At 42.2% G+C, this 16328-nt stretch overlaps 1 protein-coding gene across 11 annotated transcripts in view; it reads right to left on the minus strand.

Annotated features, from left to right (window-relative positions):
* The window catches only part of ZMIZ1 (zinc finger MIZ-type containing 1), a 334693-nt gene that overhangs the window by 5726 nt on the left and 312639 nt on the right, over window positions 1-16328 (minus strand). For 9 of the 11 annotated variants that reach the window (XM_079311881.1, XM_079311882.1, XM_079311883.1 and 6 more), the window contains 8 exons: window positions 15647-15857; window positions 14343-14448; window positions 13615-13775; window positions 13241-13308; window positions 11851-11919; window positions 11092-11339; window positions 8171-8334; window positions 2245-2493 (listed from right to left, as the gene is read on the minus strand). In XM_079311881.1, the coding sequence (XP_079168007.1) occupies window positions 2245-2493; window positions 8171-8334; window positions 11092-11339; window positions 11851-11919; window positions 13241-13308; window positions 13615-13775; window positions 14343-14448; window positions 15647-15857 (1276 nt within the window). The remainder of the gene's footprint in view (window positions 1-2244; window positions 2494-8170; window positions 8335-11091; window positions 11340-11850; window positions 11920-13240; window positions 13309-13614; window positions 13776-14342; window positions 14449-15646; window positions 15858-16328) is intronic. The other 2 variants (XM_079311887.1, XM_079311880.1) reach the window with 1 other exon arrangement.

A 16328-nucleotide genomic window follows, 5' to 3' on the forward strand; every position in this document is an offset into this window, starting at 1 on the left:
TTTGAAAAAATGCAGTGTCAAGTTCACATAAACAGAATCTCCCAGAAGGAAGCTTTTTCTAAAACTACCACCTCCTTTTATTCATTGTAAAAATGCTGTTGTCATAGTACTGGAGATGTAAGACCTTTAAATGTACTTCACCTCCCATTATAATTTTTTATGAGTACGTCATAAAAAATCCAAAAAGAAAAAAAATAGTCCAAAAGAAAATGGCAGTCCCACCAAGTGTGGCAAAATAAAAATGTTTAATTTGTCCTACAATTTTACAACTAATTCTTAAGAATTTAAATAGTCTCTGAGACTCATTCTTGTGTACAGGGGATTTTTAATTTTTTAGTATTTTTTTAAGAAAAGTGGAAGTTTCAAACAATATGCTCAGTATGTGTGAAGTTAAAGTTGTCTGAGATGTGAGGGTGACCTCAGCTTCCCTCAATGAGAGGGGTCAGGCAGCACAGCCAGCCTCCTGCCCCACTAGTGTGAAAACCAGAGACCTCAGGAAGGACTTGCTGGGAGCTGAGAGTGCTGTGCTAGAGCAGGGACAAAAGAGAGAGAAGTGCCAGGGCCTGCAAGGGAGCAATGGGGACAGAAGCTACAGGAATGTGCCAGATTTAGGGTAGAGTTTGGAGAAGTGTACCCTGTGGTCCTGAAGTGCAAATTGAGAGGTGTCTAACCAGTGATTTCAGTCTTGAGCCTCTGCTGTCTGTAGTACCTGTGCAGATCTCCCTGTCTGTGTCTGCATCTGTATGAGGTGGATTCCTTAACCCAGGTTAAACCTCAGGCAGCATCTCACTGAATTCCTGCAGAATGTCCATGGCTGTGTCAGTAGGGAGTGGGCCAAGCTGCCCACGGTACCGTGCCGTTTGCTTTGCTGCACAGGGCTTTATTCAGCCAGGCTGCACAAAACACCCATTAAAATAATCCATCTGATCAGGATCACAGGTATTCCCACTAAGTTTATTTCCCACACTGTACAGAACTTGGCTCCCATTAAAAAACCAGCAATCCTTCATCAGTGATAACCACAGTACTGTGGTAAGTGTACAGTTTTTTTTTTTTTTCTTCTTACCAAGGAATGGCTGCCTGACCCAAAACAAAATACTGTGTGTTTTGTAAGTATTAGAAGAAAAAAAGAAGACATTTTTATTTCACCTTTTTGTATTGCTCAGACAGAGTCCTTAAGGATTCAGAACTCCAAGTGCCACATGAACTATTGTTCCCAAAGGATGTGCACACAACCATATTGTGTGGAACAACAGAAGATGCCTCGCTGGAGCCTCTATCTGTCCCCTAACCCCTTCCCTCTCCTGTGAGGCTACCTGGCAGCCCAGTGCTCCTGTGTGACAGGGAGATGCAACTATACAGCAACAGCAAATACAGATATAAATCCAAGGCACAGAAGCAAACATATCTCTAAGAAAATTAACTGCACAGCAGCGGACTTTGGAACAGACAGAAGATACACATACAGGAATGCGTGACTCAAACAAAAATCCAATCCTAGTCCTGAGGATTTGTATTTTCGGAGGTAGATGGCTAACCAGAGAGATACACCTCAGATAAGTCACTTCCAACTCCACTGAACTGATGTTAAGAAATGGAAGAACTACTTTTGGCCTTAAAACTAGACTTTGTTTAGTTGTGAGCTGTCTCCCCTGGTAGCTATGGAGGCAGAAAATGTCGTTGTTTACTTCCCTGTGTGGTGTACTGGGAGGAGGAACGTGTGCTGCTCAGTCACCCAGTAGAGCACGTATGGAAAGGCACAGGCTGTTTCTGTCTGCAGGGAGCAGAGACAGTGTCACAGGGTGACAGATCCCCCTCCTGCTGGCCAGGACATGCCGCAGGCTCAGTGCCAGCTCACTGGGCACACAGCGCCACGGTCAGAGCCACACACGGCTGTGCCTCTCCTCCTGCAATGGCTGCAGGGCCTGGGAGAGCACAGCCCAGCCAGCACCGAGGCAGGAAAGGAGGAAATGGCCCCAGCCCGGTGCCTGAGCTGCTGCCTAAAGAAGCGCCTGCCTTGGTGCTACAAGAGGCTTATGGCACGCAGCTGCTCCAGCCGGACGCATCCATCCTCCAGCAGCTCAGGAGCGGCCTGTCCCGTGGGCTGCAGCACCTGTGCCCGTGTACCAAAGCATGAAAGGATGGCATGTGCTGTGAAGCGGGGCCCGCCCCTGCCCGCCCCGCCCTCCCGCGCGATGCGAAGCACACGCTATGGCAGCAGATGAGAGTATGACACAGACTTACATCCAGCGAGGGCTCCGGCATGTCGGGTGCTCCCTGTCCACCAGCCTGACCCTCTAAGGCTGAGGAGGGGTTAAAGGTCAGGTCACTGTGTGGATGGTTGCTAGAAGCGGCCGGGGGTGGCTGCCGGGACTGCTGGGTAGGAGGCCCGCTGTGATGTAATGGCTGCCCTGACTGGCTGCTGGGGTGAGGGACGTGCAAACCTTGCTGCATGGAAGTATGGGACTGATCAGTGCTGCCGGGATGAGGGATCTGCGGAGGAGGAAAAAAGCAGGAAAAGAAAGTGAGGCCACAAGGTACAGTGCTCGCCGTGCCTGACTCTGTAACTGCATGTTATAAAACGAAACAAATTAAAAAATGACACGCACAACAAAAAACCCCAACAAAACCGATCGACAAACAACAACAACAACAAAAATTAATAAAAAAGCGCCATTGAAAAAGAAAACTCCATATCCCAATGCTGGAGGAAGTGTTTCAGCTTTTTGAAGGTTGTCTGCAAGGGGAAAAAACCACTTTGGACTTGTGCTGTTGGTTTGCTTCCTTGTAATGTGGAAAACTGTGTATGAAGATGCAAAACAATGCACCACAAAGAAGAGGGAAGGAGGCTTATGGGTGCTGCTCAGCATTAGCAAGGCAGATGCTTTTGCCCTAAAATTTGTTATGAATGAATTGAGAATTTGTTTAATGATACCTGTGACAGGAAAGTCATTAACTGAGAAAATGCATAATTTCTGCTCAGCTCCCCTATTTGGTAGCTTCCTGACACCACAGCCTATTGCTGTTTCAGCTCATTACGAACATCTTGCAAACACCAGCTCCTCCCCACTCCTTCCCTCTTTTTCTTCTCAGAATGCAGCACCCCTGTTAAAGGCTGAAGGTTTTCCTCGCTGATTTTCCTGGGTGGTGGCTCAGGCAGCACGTTCCCCCCCATGAGCTGAGCTGCTGTGGGTGGCTGCACACCTGCTGACTGCAAAGTACACTGCCTTAGCCTAAACTAAGCCAACGATCACACTCTGCTTTGTATTCATGCTGTGGATGAGTTGTCTAGTAAGAGCTCAGTGTTTTTTTATGTTTTCTGTGGGGAATAAACTACCAATCCACATGTGTCTTCCTAACCCTATTACTGAATGGAGGAAAAGTCTTTCTCACATGACAGAGAAGCAATAGAAATGCACAAGTCCAATTCTTTCTTCTGTGGCATGTCACATTTAATGCTCAATGGATTCTCTGGGGCTTGACCTTGGTGCCATGAGAAAGAAGTGTCTGAATGCTTCAGAATCAGAATCATGTTAATTGGGTATATGGAGAAACAAAAAATGTAAACATTTTTTGAGGAATGCTACATATTGGACAAAGTGAAGCCGAAATAAAAGAACAAATACATACAACAACAGCATGAAATTCATCCAGCCAAAGCCAACAGAAACCAGCAAAATGTTATGTCAGTATTCACCCTTTCGTATCACACAAACTCCAAAGTTATCTTAACCTCAGCCTTCAGCTTCAGAAAGCAAAAGGGAGGTTATTACAAAACTTAATTAAAATGTTCCCATTTAAAAAAATTAGAGAAACAAGTGTTTTAAAAATACTTTTCACCACTCTAAGGAAAACTGAAACTTGAATACTGATCCATTGGGACAGTCACACTCAGCTGCATGGAGGTCCTTTTTAATACTTTGGTATTATGAAGGTTTGTGGAAATGATTCTACCTGCATGGTATCTGGCTCTCGATCCCATATGAGAGTTTAAACTAAGTGGTAAAAACTACCGATGTACTTCTTGCCATTGGGGTCACAGTTCAACTACTTGAAAAATATTCCCCAACACTGTTGTTACCGTAGGGGTAAGTTTGCACAAAATCTGCCCACAAATCACACTTTAATGTAAAAGCATTTGCAGTCCAAGTATAAGTAGATGTCTGTCTTAATAGTACTGTTTCCTGCCTCACTCACTGAGGACATGAGCAACAGAAAATGTGGATATTAGAAAGCCTAATAATAACAACAAAAAGTAAAAAAGCAATTTATGACAGTGTTGTTAATGTGAGAAACCAGTTTCCACAAAAAACCAAAACCAAACAGGATTATATTGAAGAATTTCTTAAATTTATTCCTGAACGCATAAAGCAACGGTCATGCTGGCATGTTTATATAAATAATTATTTGAACCAGGAGAGGCATTTATATGCTCTCAGACAGATTTCAAAACAAAGAACCAGGTTAGAAATTCTACATTGTATTTATACAGGCAAGGATTTAAATACATATTTAGTTGATAACACAGTCTCTTGGGTCCTTAGACAATGGGTATATAGGGACTAATTGTTTTATTATAACACTGAGGGCCACCATAGTCTTTGAAGAGCCACAGATTCCAAATCCATCCAACTTAGGCCACTGACTCCACCAGCATCCCAGTGAGAATGCAAAATGCTCAGGGTGGGAACATTTCCTATCTGCATTCAGATAACTAATGATAAGTTTGCTATGGTGCAAACACATTGTGGATCTGTTTAGCTGCACCTGCAGCTCCTACCATTTTGTTCTGAAAGCACTGACCCACACATGAATGCAGATCTAACAAAGTTGCCTTTGCTTGCATTAGCACGATAATTCCAGAGTTGTTTTTAGAGGCATAAGCCTTGGCACTCTTAAAGCATTTATAGTCTCTAAAAGAAAAGCTTATAGCAGACAACTACATCTTCAGCTTAACAGCACAGAGCACCACAACTCTACAGCCCAACAGTGACCTCTAGGAGTGCTGAGATGTACAGCTGTGGAGCAACAGGGCCTGCCAGCTGCACAGCAATATTCCTTCTGTCTCTGAAGAAAATTATTAGTGGCGAAAAAAATCACCAGGTTAAGTCAATGGCTTATATCTCTCTCCATTAGCAGGGTCACAGTTTTACCAACTCTTCTGCTGTGTTAGCTAGAAAAACCATTAAAAGATTCCATCCTGCCTACCCTGCTGATGTTCTTGGCCGCTTTTCCCATCCACCCCTTTGCCATGTCTGCAAGGTGAAACCCTGTAGACAGGCACTGAATTTCCCCACCCTGCCCCTGACCTAGTTTCCAGTCACATCAGCTCCTGGATCCAGATCACTTCATGGCTGTAATAACACTTTTGCTGGTGTGAAAGGGAGGAAAAGTGAAAATGGAAACAAAAGCAATGACTTTTTACAGTAGTACCAGCTTATCACCTCTCTGTATGTATGAACCTATGGTGTCATCATCCAATGCTCAGTCATTCCTTACACTGTCTGCAAGAAGCACTAAACTGGAGCTAACTGAATTCTCCTTTGTCTAAAACCTGTTTATGATTTCTGAAAACAAACATGATATGATTGTGGCAGCTGTTCTGTAGCAATCTTGTACTGTTGCAATGTAGCATCTGTTCCACAGCTCTCACAATACTCTGTGCTGGGAAAGAGGTGTTTCTTCTGGTCATTCTTTCGGTCCTGATTTTTTTCTCCTTCCATACTAGTGGAAGTTGAGGAGCAGTGTTGAGGGAAGGAAATACTGATTGATTCATCCCTGGCTACCCAGCCCTACTTACACTGAGCAAATATCTGCATTTCCTGGAGTGACCTACAGAGTATGTCTGGAGGGATCAGCTTTCTCTGCCTACCACTGTGGAAGGGCCACCACATAAATCTTCAAAACAGGAATGCCAGGAACTTCCTCAGAGGCATTCAGCTCCAGTAAGAGAGAGACCTCACATCTTAAAGGACTCAACATCCAATCCAAACTCACCTTGTAACTGGTCAAAGTGAATAGTATGTGCAAACTACAAAAACCTGAAAACTGTGTAAAAAAGGAAAGACAAAGCCAGAGAAGAGCACAGGTAACATCTTAAAACCTTGGTTCCATCACACAATTTGTTTATAATTGTTTTTGTATGAAGTGTCTCTTCAAAGACATAAAACTACACAATTTAGGAATGTGTTAAAGGCATGTATTTCTCTAAAAGCAGTGATTTTAAAGATGCCTTTCTTGAGTGTCTGCTACAGACAATTTATTTTGAGAGAAAAGAACAAAAGAGAGAGGGTAAGAGAGAAAGAGGAAAGCAGAGATTTTGTTACACTGAAAAGGCTGTGTGGGGGCAGTAGAGTCCTCAAATGTGGACTGAAGACTGCACAGCCACATTGACAAGGTTAATTTAATTCTCCTCTGCTAAAAGACCTGAAAACTGATCCTCATTACAGAAAACCAGCCATTGACATAATGTAGGAATCTGCTTTAGCACTGTTTCCTGTTCCCAAATGGTATTGCCTGAGTATCATGATAGATGAGGGAGAAGTGAGGCAAAGGTTTACTTTCATTGCCAGCTATCATAAGCAAGTACTAGATTTGCTACAGATTGGCCCACAGAACTGGAAGTCCATTAACATTTGCCTAGATATGCTCCCACAGCTCTGGAACATGCATGACCTTGAGAAACTTTCACCTCTGCTATATATAAACAGTTCAATTTTCAGAAAGCTACAAATTCTTCACTTTTATATTCAACTACTTCATATCCTACCACTTCAGAAATTTCACCAAGGCAACTACTTCAGCAAAGGTATGGCTGTTAACTGATGAAGTCAAGAGGTAGGTGTCAGGTAATGGGAAGCAAAGAATAATTCCCTGTGACACTGATTTAGGGAAGGCATCTGTGAGTGGCTCAGACTGGTATTATTTCCTCTCACTGCTGTATTCTAATACTGTGTGGCTGATTCTTATGCAGACAGTAAGATACACACACACTCTAAGCTGTGTATGCAGAATCTGCCAATGCAAAATGACGTTTACAGCATGTTTGTCCTCATTTATCAGCCTGTAAAGTGGTAAAGTCATTACAGTTTCTGGACTCTTCCTTTGCAGATAGTCTTGGTACTTGGACTCTCTCCAAACTATATGAAGAACTCTTTCTCCACTCTCTTCTATTTCTCACCATCCTCCTTGGAAAACCTACTGCCAGCTAGAGCAGACATTGACTGAGTAGGCTTTTGCTGAGCATCTGCTACCACGTTTCCTCATTACATTCTGAAATTGCACTTTCTAGGATTCACTAAAGACACAGCACATATGACTTGTCAAGTTAAACATCCTTCCTGTGCAGTAACAGCACAGTTTAAACCCCCTGCCCTGCAACTTAAATGAACATGAAAGGATGTATACACACCCCACACACAGAGTTAAAATAGATGACTAACCATGCCTAAGAGCTAAATGCTGCTGGTAGCTTTTCTATCACCTAGTTGCTGCAGTACTGCATTTTCTGGAGATATATAAAGTTCTGTATGGAAAACTCAGTGCTCTGAGCAAGCTGCTTTTCCAATGCACAGCTCTGCCTCACCATCTGAGACCTGAGGAACCTCTATTTTTCAGTCTCTAACATTGATATTTTCAGACCAGTAGCAGTGTCTCTCCTTGAAATCTGCAGGCTTGTCCTATCACCAAAAGTTTAAAAGTGCCTTTCATGCTACTTGAGTAGAATTCCCCCTCAAAATGCCTTGATGCAAATTTTGCCCTCAGAGAAAAAGCCAGGGAAGATATTGTCCCTGCTCTTAAGTCATCCAATATCTTGCTTTAACAAGCTGTCTCTTGGAGATGGATATTCACAGTCCTGCTGGCCTAGGGAATGAAGTACATTTTTTTTAATGTGTCAGAGCATAGCACAATGATTAATACAAGCACACTGAGCCAGGTTCTTCCTTTCGGATAAACAAGCTTAAATGACAATTCAAAAACTGCAGAAATGCTTCTCCGAAAACTCAAAATGGCCAGAAACTAAAAATGGCTTTTCCAGCATTTCTCAAGACTACTCTATTTCACCAGCTTCCCAAGTGAGGAATCCACAAAAAGTAAAAGCAGTTCATCAGCTGGATGAGAGCTCCTTACCCCCACAAGTGAGAACCTGTGTGCCCAGCACATTACTTACAGATTCCTGCATGGGGTGACTGAGAGGTTTGTCGAGAGCTGCCATGCTGCTCGGCATGTCTGGGGGATGTGACAGCTGTGGCCCATGCATGAAGTCATTCATAGATGTGCCACCAGGATTCCCGTGCGGGAAGTCAAAATTGCCATGACCTTGGTAACTGTTGCCTGAAAGAGAAACAGATGTGATTTGTTTCCAGCGTTGATCTCTCCCAGTATCTCGCAGGAGCTGTGTGATGTGATGCCCTCCCTGCACAGCACAGGGAGCTGTGGCACTGAACTTGGCAATGCTGTGCCCCCAGTGCTGAGCAAGTGGGGACAGGGCACTTGGCTTCCAAACACATAAATAATTCATTTATGTGTTGGAACTAATTGAAAACTGCTGACATTTTGAAAAACTACTGCCAAGTCGCCACATAAACTTAACCATGCCGAGAAGTAAACAGGACATTAAATTCTATGGGATATTTGTATCTGGAAGCATCTCAGGGTAACTGAGAGTGACTGCCCAAGACCAGATTATTTATAGGACACCTGTGTTATTTATGTCTCTGCTTCCACACACTCAGTAAGATTGTAGCATTGCTTCAGCTTCTGATGAATGTAATTGACAGAAGTGAATCTGGAAGATGCCACAATACCAGTTCATAGCATAGCATCTCCTCTACCCCTTCATAAAAGGCACAGAAGAGGTGTTCATACCTAACTGGGGCTCCCCCAAAACTTATAAAATTCACTTGACTGACTGGATTTACACCCACACCTTGAAGCAGGCCTGGAGTCCCCTGCTGCTCTGCAGAACAAATACTGCATGACCACTGTCCATATGGATCCATCCCACCTCAGCCTAGGGATCTTCATGTGAATTCTAAAGCAAGCAGGTATCCCAATACAAGATTTTACCCTTCATATTTTTTGTCAAGATTCCTCTCTTAACACTTACAACTCGGATATAAGCTCTAGTGTCTTATTTGCTATGAACAGCAACAAAATGAACTAAAACCATTCACCTATTTCATACAAGCAACTGAACTGGATGGTACTGAGATCTGAAATAACAGAACAGCTTTGGAGCTTGTACAGCAAGCCTGCAGTTTGTCAGTTGAAGTGCAGCAGTTTTAAATATTCAACTCGAGAAGGGAGTTTGACAAACTGAAGTAGTTGCATCATTTGCTCTTTAGCACAGCTTCACAAGCAGAAGTTTAATCTTGAAGGAATAGTAGTCATTAGACATGTAAGAGTACTTCTCAAAGACATCAGGACTTTGATATATCATGTAAATACTGCAGAGCCTTACTAATTCTCATTTTGTTAATCTGCAGACTGGATGAGTCTCACAGAACATAGCTGGTCTTGCCTTGCATCAGGAATAATTAATTAGCAGGCAGCTGGAATCTGGTCTTGCAGTACTGAATATTTGTTATGTTTGCAAATTAAACTTCAGTACACTTGCTGCCAAACCCAAATAAACATAAACCACAGTAGCAATACTACTACTAACTGCCCTAAAAAACTGTTAATCAGAGCACATTATGCAATTGCAATCACTAAGTTTCAGTGCATGTATTGATGGAGAATAAACATACAAGGCAGCATGCCCAGAGAGTTGCAGCCATGCAGCAGCAAGAGTAGTGCCATGTGCTGAGGGAGAGACCTGTCAGACATTTAGGATAATGTGGTGCACTGTGCTGACATCCCTGTTGCAGGGCAAAGAGGAGAGCGTGGGTTTTACCTGCCAGTGGTGACTCAGGGTTCCAAGGAGCAGTGACTACCTCTGCTACAGGACCCACAGGGGAAGGCAGCAAAATAACAGTCTAGGCAGCAATGCTCACACAAAGCCTAAACCCCACACATGACGTGGCTATCCTGTCTGCTCCTGGTGTGAGCTGGAAATATGGTGAAGAACAGACAGCTCTGTTCTCAGGCTCTGACTGCACTTCACTCCTACTAAACGAGGGAAAAAATGTGATTCAGTGCTCTTGGCTTTGTTATAGTAATCATTCATCTGTTTGAAAACCTCATAACTTTTATCATCTGTCATCAGTTTTGCAGTCACTGGAGCAAATTAACTGTATTTTGCACGCCATCTATATTTTTCTTCAACGCCTGCAAAAAGCACATGTATCACCTTGTAATCAATTTGGGGATTCTGATAGTGTGAACAGTTGGTCTTTTCCCAGAGCTGAACTGATTCATATCATGTTACTTGCAAAAGAAACAGTCTCTGGTTTCATGTTTTCAGAATTGTCACTGTAATTGAGTTATTCACAACATACCAGTAATTTGAAAACCTATCTCCATTGCCTGTATTTAGTTCCCTGTTCCCCAGTCTGGTAGCACATGGGCAGAGAAACTCAAAACTAATTTTCTAATGCAAAGGTGTTTGCAAAGCAGCTAAAAGCTCTTTAAAAGTCATCCCTTTTCTGGTGGCCTATGGAATGTCACTCATGTGGCCACAAGTTCACCTAGTGGCCTAATTAGCCGGGTTAATAGGTCAGGTGTTCTATTTATGTAGTACTAGATGTTTTCATTGAGAGCAGAACAGAAGGAAAATGCACTGAAAAAAATACAGAAATGTGTCTATTGTGGCAGGCCATGAATACAGAACATAACATACAATGTTTCTTGATTTAGAGAGGAATCATGGCTATGAGTATGACAAGTGCCAAATACTTAAAATATTAAATAAAATTACTAGATACTACAACATATTACTAAAATATAATACTTACTAAGATCTACACTCTGTTGAACAGATTAATCTTAACTGAAAAGGCTTATTCAGAAATTTGAAATTGCAGCCATATAATTTGCTTTCCTCATGCATCACCCTGAGAAGATGCACTGACACACCTGATTCACAAGGCTGACTGAACCACTGAGTGCTAGAGTGAGCAGCTGGGTGCACAAAGCTGTAGAACTAACCTTGGTTACCATATTCAGTGGAGTTGTTGCCTCCTGGAGGAGGGGGTAGGGATGGGTAAGGTGATGGGCCAGGACCCAAAGCTGCAATCATCTCCATTACATTTGGCATGATCATCTGGCTTGGACTCATGGTCTTAAATCTTTTTGAGGGAATGCCATCTGGGTCATCTTTGATGTGAATATCTGACTTTATAGGGACCGGCCTCCAACTGCAAGTTGGATCAATGGTAACTTCTTCAAACTCGGAGCTGTAAAATAATGTGAAAATTTAGCATATCAGTTGAATTTTTAAAAACCAATTCTACTGCAGTTCCCATAAGAATCTGCATGGTAACCAATGTTCTGAAATGTTCTGGTGTAACACAACATCTTTTACTCCTCAAGAGCATGCTGAAAGCAATTTTAAAAAAAGGCAACCATACACATTTCTGTGTTTATCCACACAATGAAATCCAAACATATCAATGTGGTTTGCCACCTCTGAATCAGAGGGATTGCTTGTAAATATAAGAAAGCATTTAATCCTCCATTCTGGCTCTTCCCTCTGCTTCATTGGTAATGCTGTCATTAAGAGATAACCCAAACAACATCTGCAAAGAAGATGGAAACTGATTCACTCTATCACCTGCTCCACCAAGGTGCCATGCAATAGAATTTTCAAGTTCAAACACCAAGATCTATTTTGGTGTCACTGTCTCAGTGCTCATTACCATATCTCCTAGGTGCTTAGTCTTGGATACCAGGTGGGAGATCACTTACTTTTGTATAGCGTTCAGAATACCCCACATGTACTGGTCAACCTCCAAGCCCTCCAAGAGAGCAGTTTTACTAAAAAGTTAAAAACAAAACAAAACAAAAAATTCATGTTAGAATATTGCTAGGGAAAGAATGATTTGGGTCAAACAGATTTAGTTCTACATCTACATTACCAGGATATTTACATCAAACAGATGAGATAAGGGAACATCTACTTGTGTGTGTCTGCAAGCTGTTTACATTCTTTAAGTATTTTTTGTTAATTAAATACATTGCAAATTTAAAGTATTTTCAAATATAGCAGATCTCTCCTGTGAACATCAGTAAGCACTATTTTTTTAAAACTAGATCTTTCTCTTTTTTGAGCTCCACAGCACTATGGCTACAAAGCAACTATGTATTACAGCGATTCTACTGAATTTTGACACAGATTGGGACAGAACAAAACAAAATCAGAAATTATGTGATTATGTGGGCACTTAATCTGAATACAGGTACTCATGCTAAGAGACACAGGACTAAAATTTAGCCTAGATGCATAAATACATGAATTAAGAAAGCAAGATATCAAACTCTGGTGATATTTTTAGCCAAACACAGAAGACAGAAAATATTTGGGCAGTCTGGAGAAAGCACTTGTGTATCAGGACTTGGATGACCCATGGACAGTAATGGAAACAAGCTCCAGACTTCCATGTCTGCAGAACAGCCAGAATGGACAATCCCCACTGCTGTTTGTACCTAACACTGCCTGGCAGAGCAAGGACCCAACTGGAGACTTGTGCAGACCCAGGGCCAGCTGTTACAGCCACAGCTGCTGGGGCTGAGGCTGGGACAGGCTCCCAGCCCTGTGCTCTGAGCACCCTGCAGACACTGAACTGGCCTGCAGACATTCTGCTGTTTTTTCTGCCCAGTTAAGCACAGGGATGGACAGACTGTAATCACTTTCAAATTTTTCTTCCATTTTTTCTGCACTACACTCACTCTTCGGTCAAAACATTAGCTTGAAATTATGCCAAGGTATCCATCCCTCTTTTCCTCTAAGCAATGACTCCAGCTTTTGCTCTTTGCAGCCTAATTTTTTAAAAATTTGCCTTATTCTGGACTGTAGGTATCTACCTTATCAATGTAAATGTTTGAGCCTGTTTTGAACTCTACACAATCCATTGATGATCTGTAATGAAATCTTGTGAGAAAATATCTTGTTATATGTTTTTAAATTTCTAATAAGCCACGGCGGTAAAATATTGCAGGAATTCTCATTGGACTTTATGCTTTTGAAGTAAATGTGATATTTATTTATTTCCTAGAACTTTCTCCCCTTCACGATCTTAAATATGATCTGAATTTGGTTAAATTGTGTACAACTGCATCTTAGTATGGTTGCACTTACTTGCATACTGGACACCGCCAAGTTCCTCTTTCACAGTTCAGTTGCAAGTAAGATTCCAGATCAAAGCACTAGGTATCAAAAGTTTAAAAAAAAAGGAAAAAAACAAACCAGAAAAAAGAAAAGGAAACAAAAGAAAAATTCTGTATTATTTGAAGCAGTTAGACAAAAGTAAAACTGACAAAAAAACATCCTTCTAGCACTGAAAACTAAACCAAACAGCTTGCGTTTCCCCTCTACATTAAACATTTACACAGTTCACTACTGAGCTTACAGACATAAATGCCATGTATGAGGTGCTCTCACATGGTGACCAAGCTGAAGGTACTGTAACAACACAAGGCTGAGGACCCTGCCAGGCACTGGCACCTACCCACCTGTACATGCTTGCAGTCGTGACCCCTCGCCGGGAGCTGGATCCGCCGGAATGTGATGGGACACTTCAGAGACACTTTAATGGCAGTCTGCTCCACTCCGTCCTCCCCATTTAGTGTTGCATTGCCAGAGGAAGCTGCTACGCTGCTGAAGTTCCTCTTGACTGTTTAGGAAGAAGGTGGGTATAGATGTGAGAAACTACAAGTGTGCTGTAAGTTCTAACACAGAAATCTGAAATTTCTTCAACATTTAAGAAATTACTTCAACATTCAGGGTACTACTGAATGAACAATATACCCACATAGGTGTCTTCTGTGTAATTTAGAACATTCTTCTGGGCAGAAAAACCATCACACATGCATATCAGCTATATTTTTATTCAAATTAAGTGTCATACGAGCACCTAAAGCAGCCCTAGATAAATATATAATTAATTTTTTTTTATTGGTGAGTCAAAAACAAATATGAGGAAAGAGCCAGAGAGATTCCCCTGGAATAGAACAATCCTCTTTAGGAGCTAAGCTTGTGTCCTTGAAACTTTGTTATCTGCACCCAAACAGCAGTTAACATTTCAGGATACCGGGATTCATCTACCCACATCATGTTCTGCAAATTTCTTAAGTACAGCTTCAGGTTATCAATAAACAAGTAAACCTGGTGTAGAGATAGCTTATCACAACTGAACATAGGCATTCTGGAAAGGCATCACCCCCACAACATGCCAACTCACTCTTGGTGATGCAGTGCTCTGCGGGGAGGAGCCGTTTCTTTAGCAGACCTTGAAGCACGGAGCGAACCGATGGCCGGTGCACCAGCTGCAACACGAACAAGTGCGACTGCAAGGAAACACACTTTGTTAGGGGCAGAACCAAACACACACATGTTAAATGCACTCCCAAACTGAGCTCCACTCTTCCCTTGGGCACTTGGCTTCTGTGAGAGCCTGAGGCTTAAACATAAAAGCTGGTTCTGCTCTGCTGAGCACACACACTGCCTTATGGATATTCTGCACACTGTGCAGTTGCTCTGTGCTTAATGTATACAAGGGCTTTAAAAAAGTAAGGATTTTCTGCATTTTCTCCCTCCTTAATATTCGGTATATGTACAGCTGACATATTAATCTCTGACATCAGGGTTTATTTTTAAAGCCATGGACTGTCTGACACAGTCTAGCCTACCTGCCTGCCCTCAGACTATGTTGGAAGTTGCAAAAAAAAAAATCTGCAACTGATGTGCCTGGAATCAGCTGAATCTTCTTACCCAACACAGAGCTTGTTAAGGATGCACAGGATGCTGCCCCCTGCTCTTAGCCACCAGATAAATGACATTATGCAGGGAAACATCAGTGTGAAGTAAAGCAAAATGGGTGGATGGCTTCTTGTCAAAGTGCCTCATACTGTGACCTTGTGAGAGCTAGCAGCTGGCTTTATTGTCAGTGACAAGAGAGCAGTCAGAAGCTCAGACTGGATTTGCAGAACAGTCTGCATTAAAAATACAGTACTCAACCCTGAGAGTAACTAACCCATGGAAAAGGAAAAAGCTGAATGGTTTAGACTGCATCTTTGAATATGAGTTTTTCATCTGAAAAGGTGTTTGAAAAATCATCACCAGCAACAACAATTACAATGTTGATGTTTTCATAACAAACCAAAGACTATTTAATACGCTGTGTAAATGAAATTAGTACCATCAACAGTCTTCATTGCAATAATCTATATCAACAGACTTCAGCCACCTTGTTACACAGCCCCACGTGAGAGGGTAGGAGATAAAACTCCCTTCCTCCCCTAGACTATGAACCTTGTCAGAGACATTGGAAGGACACCACTACATTCTGCAACAATTAAGCAGCAAAAATTTCCATATTAGCACTCTGACTGTGTCGACATCATTAAGTAAAAACCTTACCAGAAAAAAAACATGGAAAAAAATGAGAGTAAGGTTCTTTCAGCTAAGGCAACATTTGCAAGCTGCTGTGCAAAGCAGCAGACTCAGCAGCAGCAGCAGGCGCAGCCGTGGGCTGGGTGTACTCACGCAGCAGCAGGCTGTGACTGTGATCTGGATGGTGTTCCTCCCTGGCTGGCAGACGTGCTTCAGGTGCAGAGGTTTGTGAGATGTCTTGTTGTCACCACGCTCGATGGTAAGTGGGGTCGCATTAACGCTGACCTGGACTGAAGCTGGCCAGTTTGTGTTCATTTGTCTGTCTTCATGGTGATAGCACTTAAACTGCAATTCCAAGTCAGACCTGCACAACAGCCAATAAATCTTCCTTTAACTTTGCTTTCACACTGCAGAGGAAGGTGGTTTTTATGCTAGGAACCTTTTTCTTGATAATCAGATTATTTTTCTTGAATTATTGCCATTAAGGATATAACATACTTCCTTCATAAAAGCCCTGAACAGAAGCAACCATGATGAATTAATGATGCAAGCATGACCCAAAGTTATTCATATACACTTATAAAGAACTTTTCAAGGAAACATCTCAAACCTCTTTGCAAACCCAGACCATGGATGGAGTGATCCTGCAGAAAGGTAGGTCCTACCTGTGTTAGGAGTTAAAAATGAGAAAGCAATATGCTGCAGTGGGTTGTGCTGGAAGTCTGGATTTTCATTACCTCAGACCACTTAAAGAAGCATTTGAATGAAGGCCTGTCAGTCAAAATACAACTAACCCTGCCTTACAACAAGTAAATCAACTAAGATAAAATGACTC

This window comes from Erithacus rubecula, assembly GCF_903797595.1.
Source record: "Erithacus rubecula genome assembly, chromosome: 9".
Lineage (NCBI taxonomy): Eukaryota > Metazoa > Chordata > Aves > Passeriformes > Muscicapidae > Erithacus > Erithacus rubecula.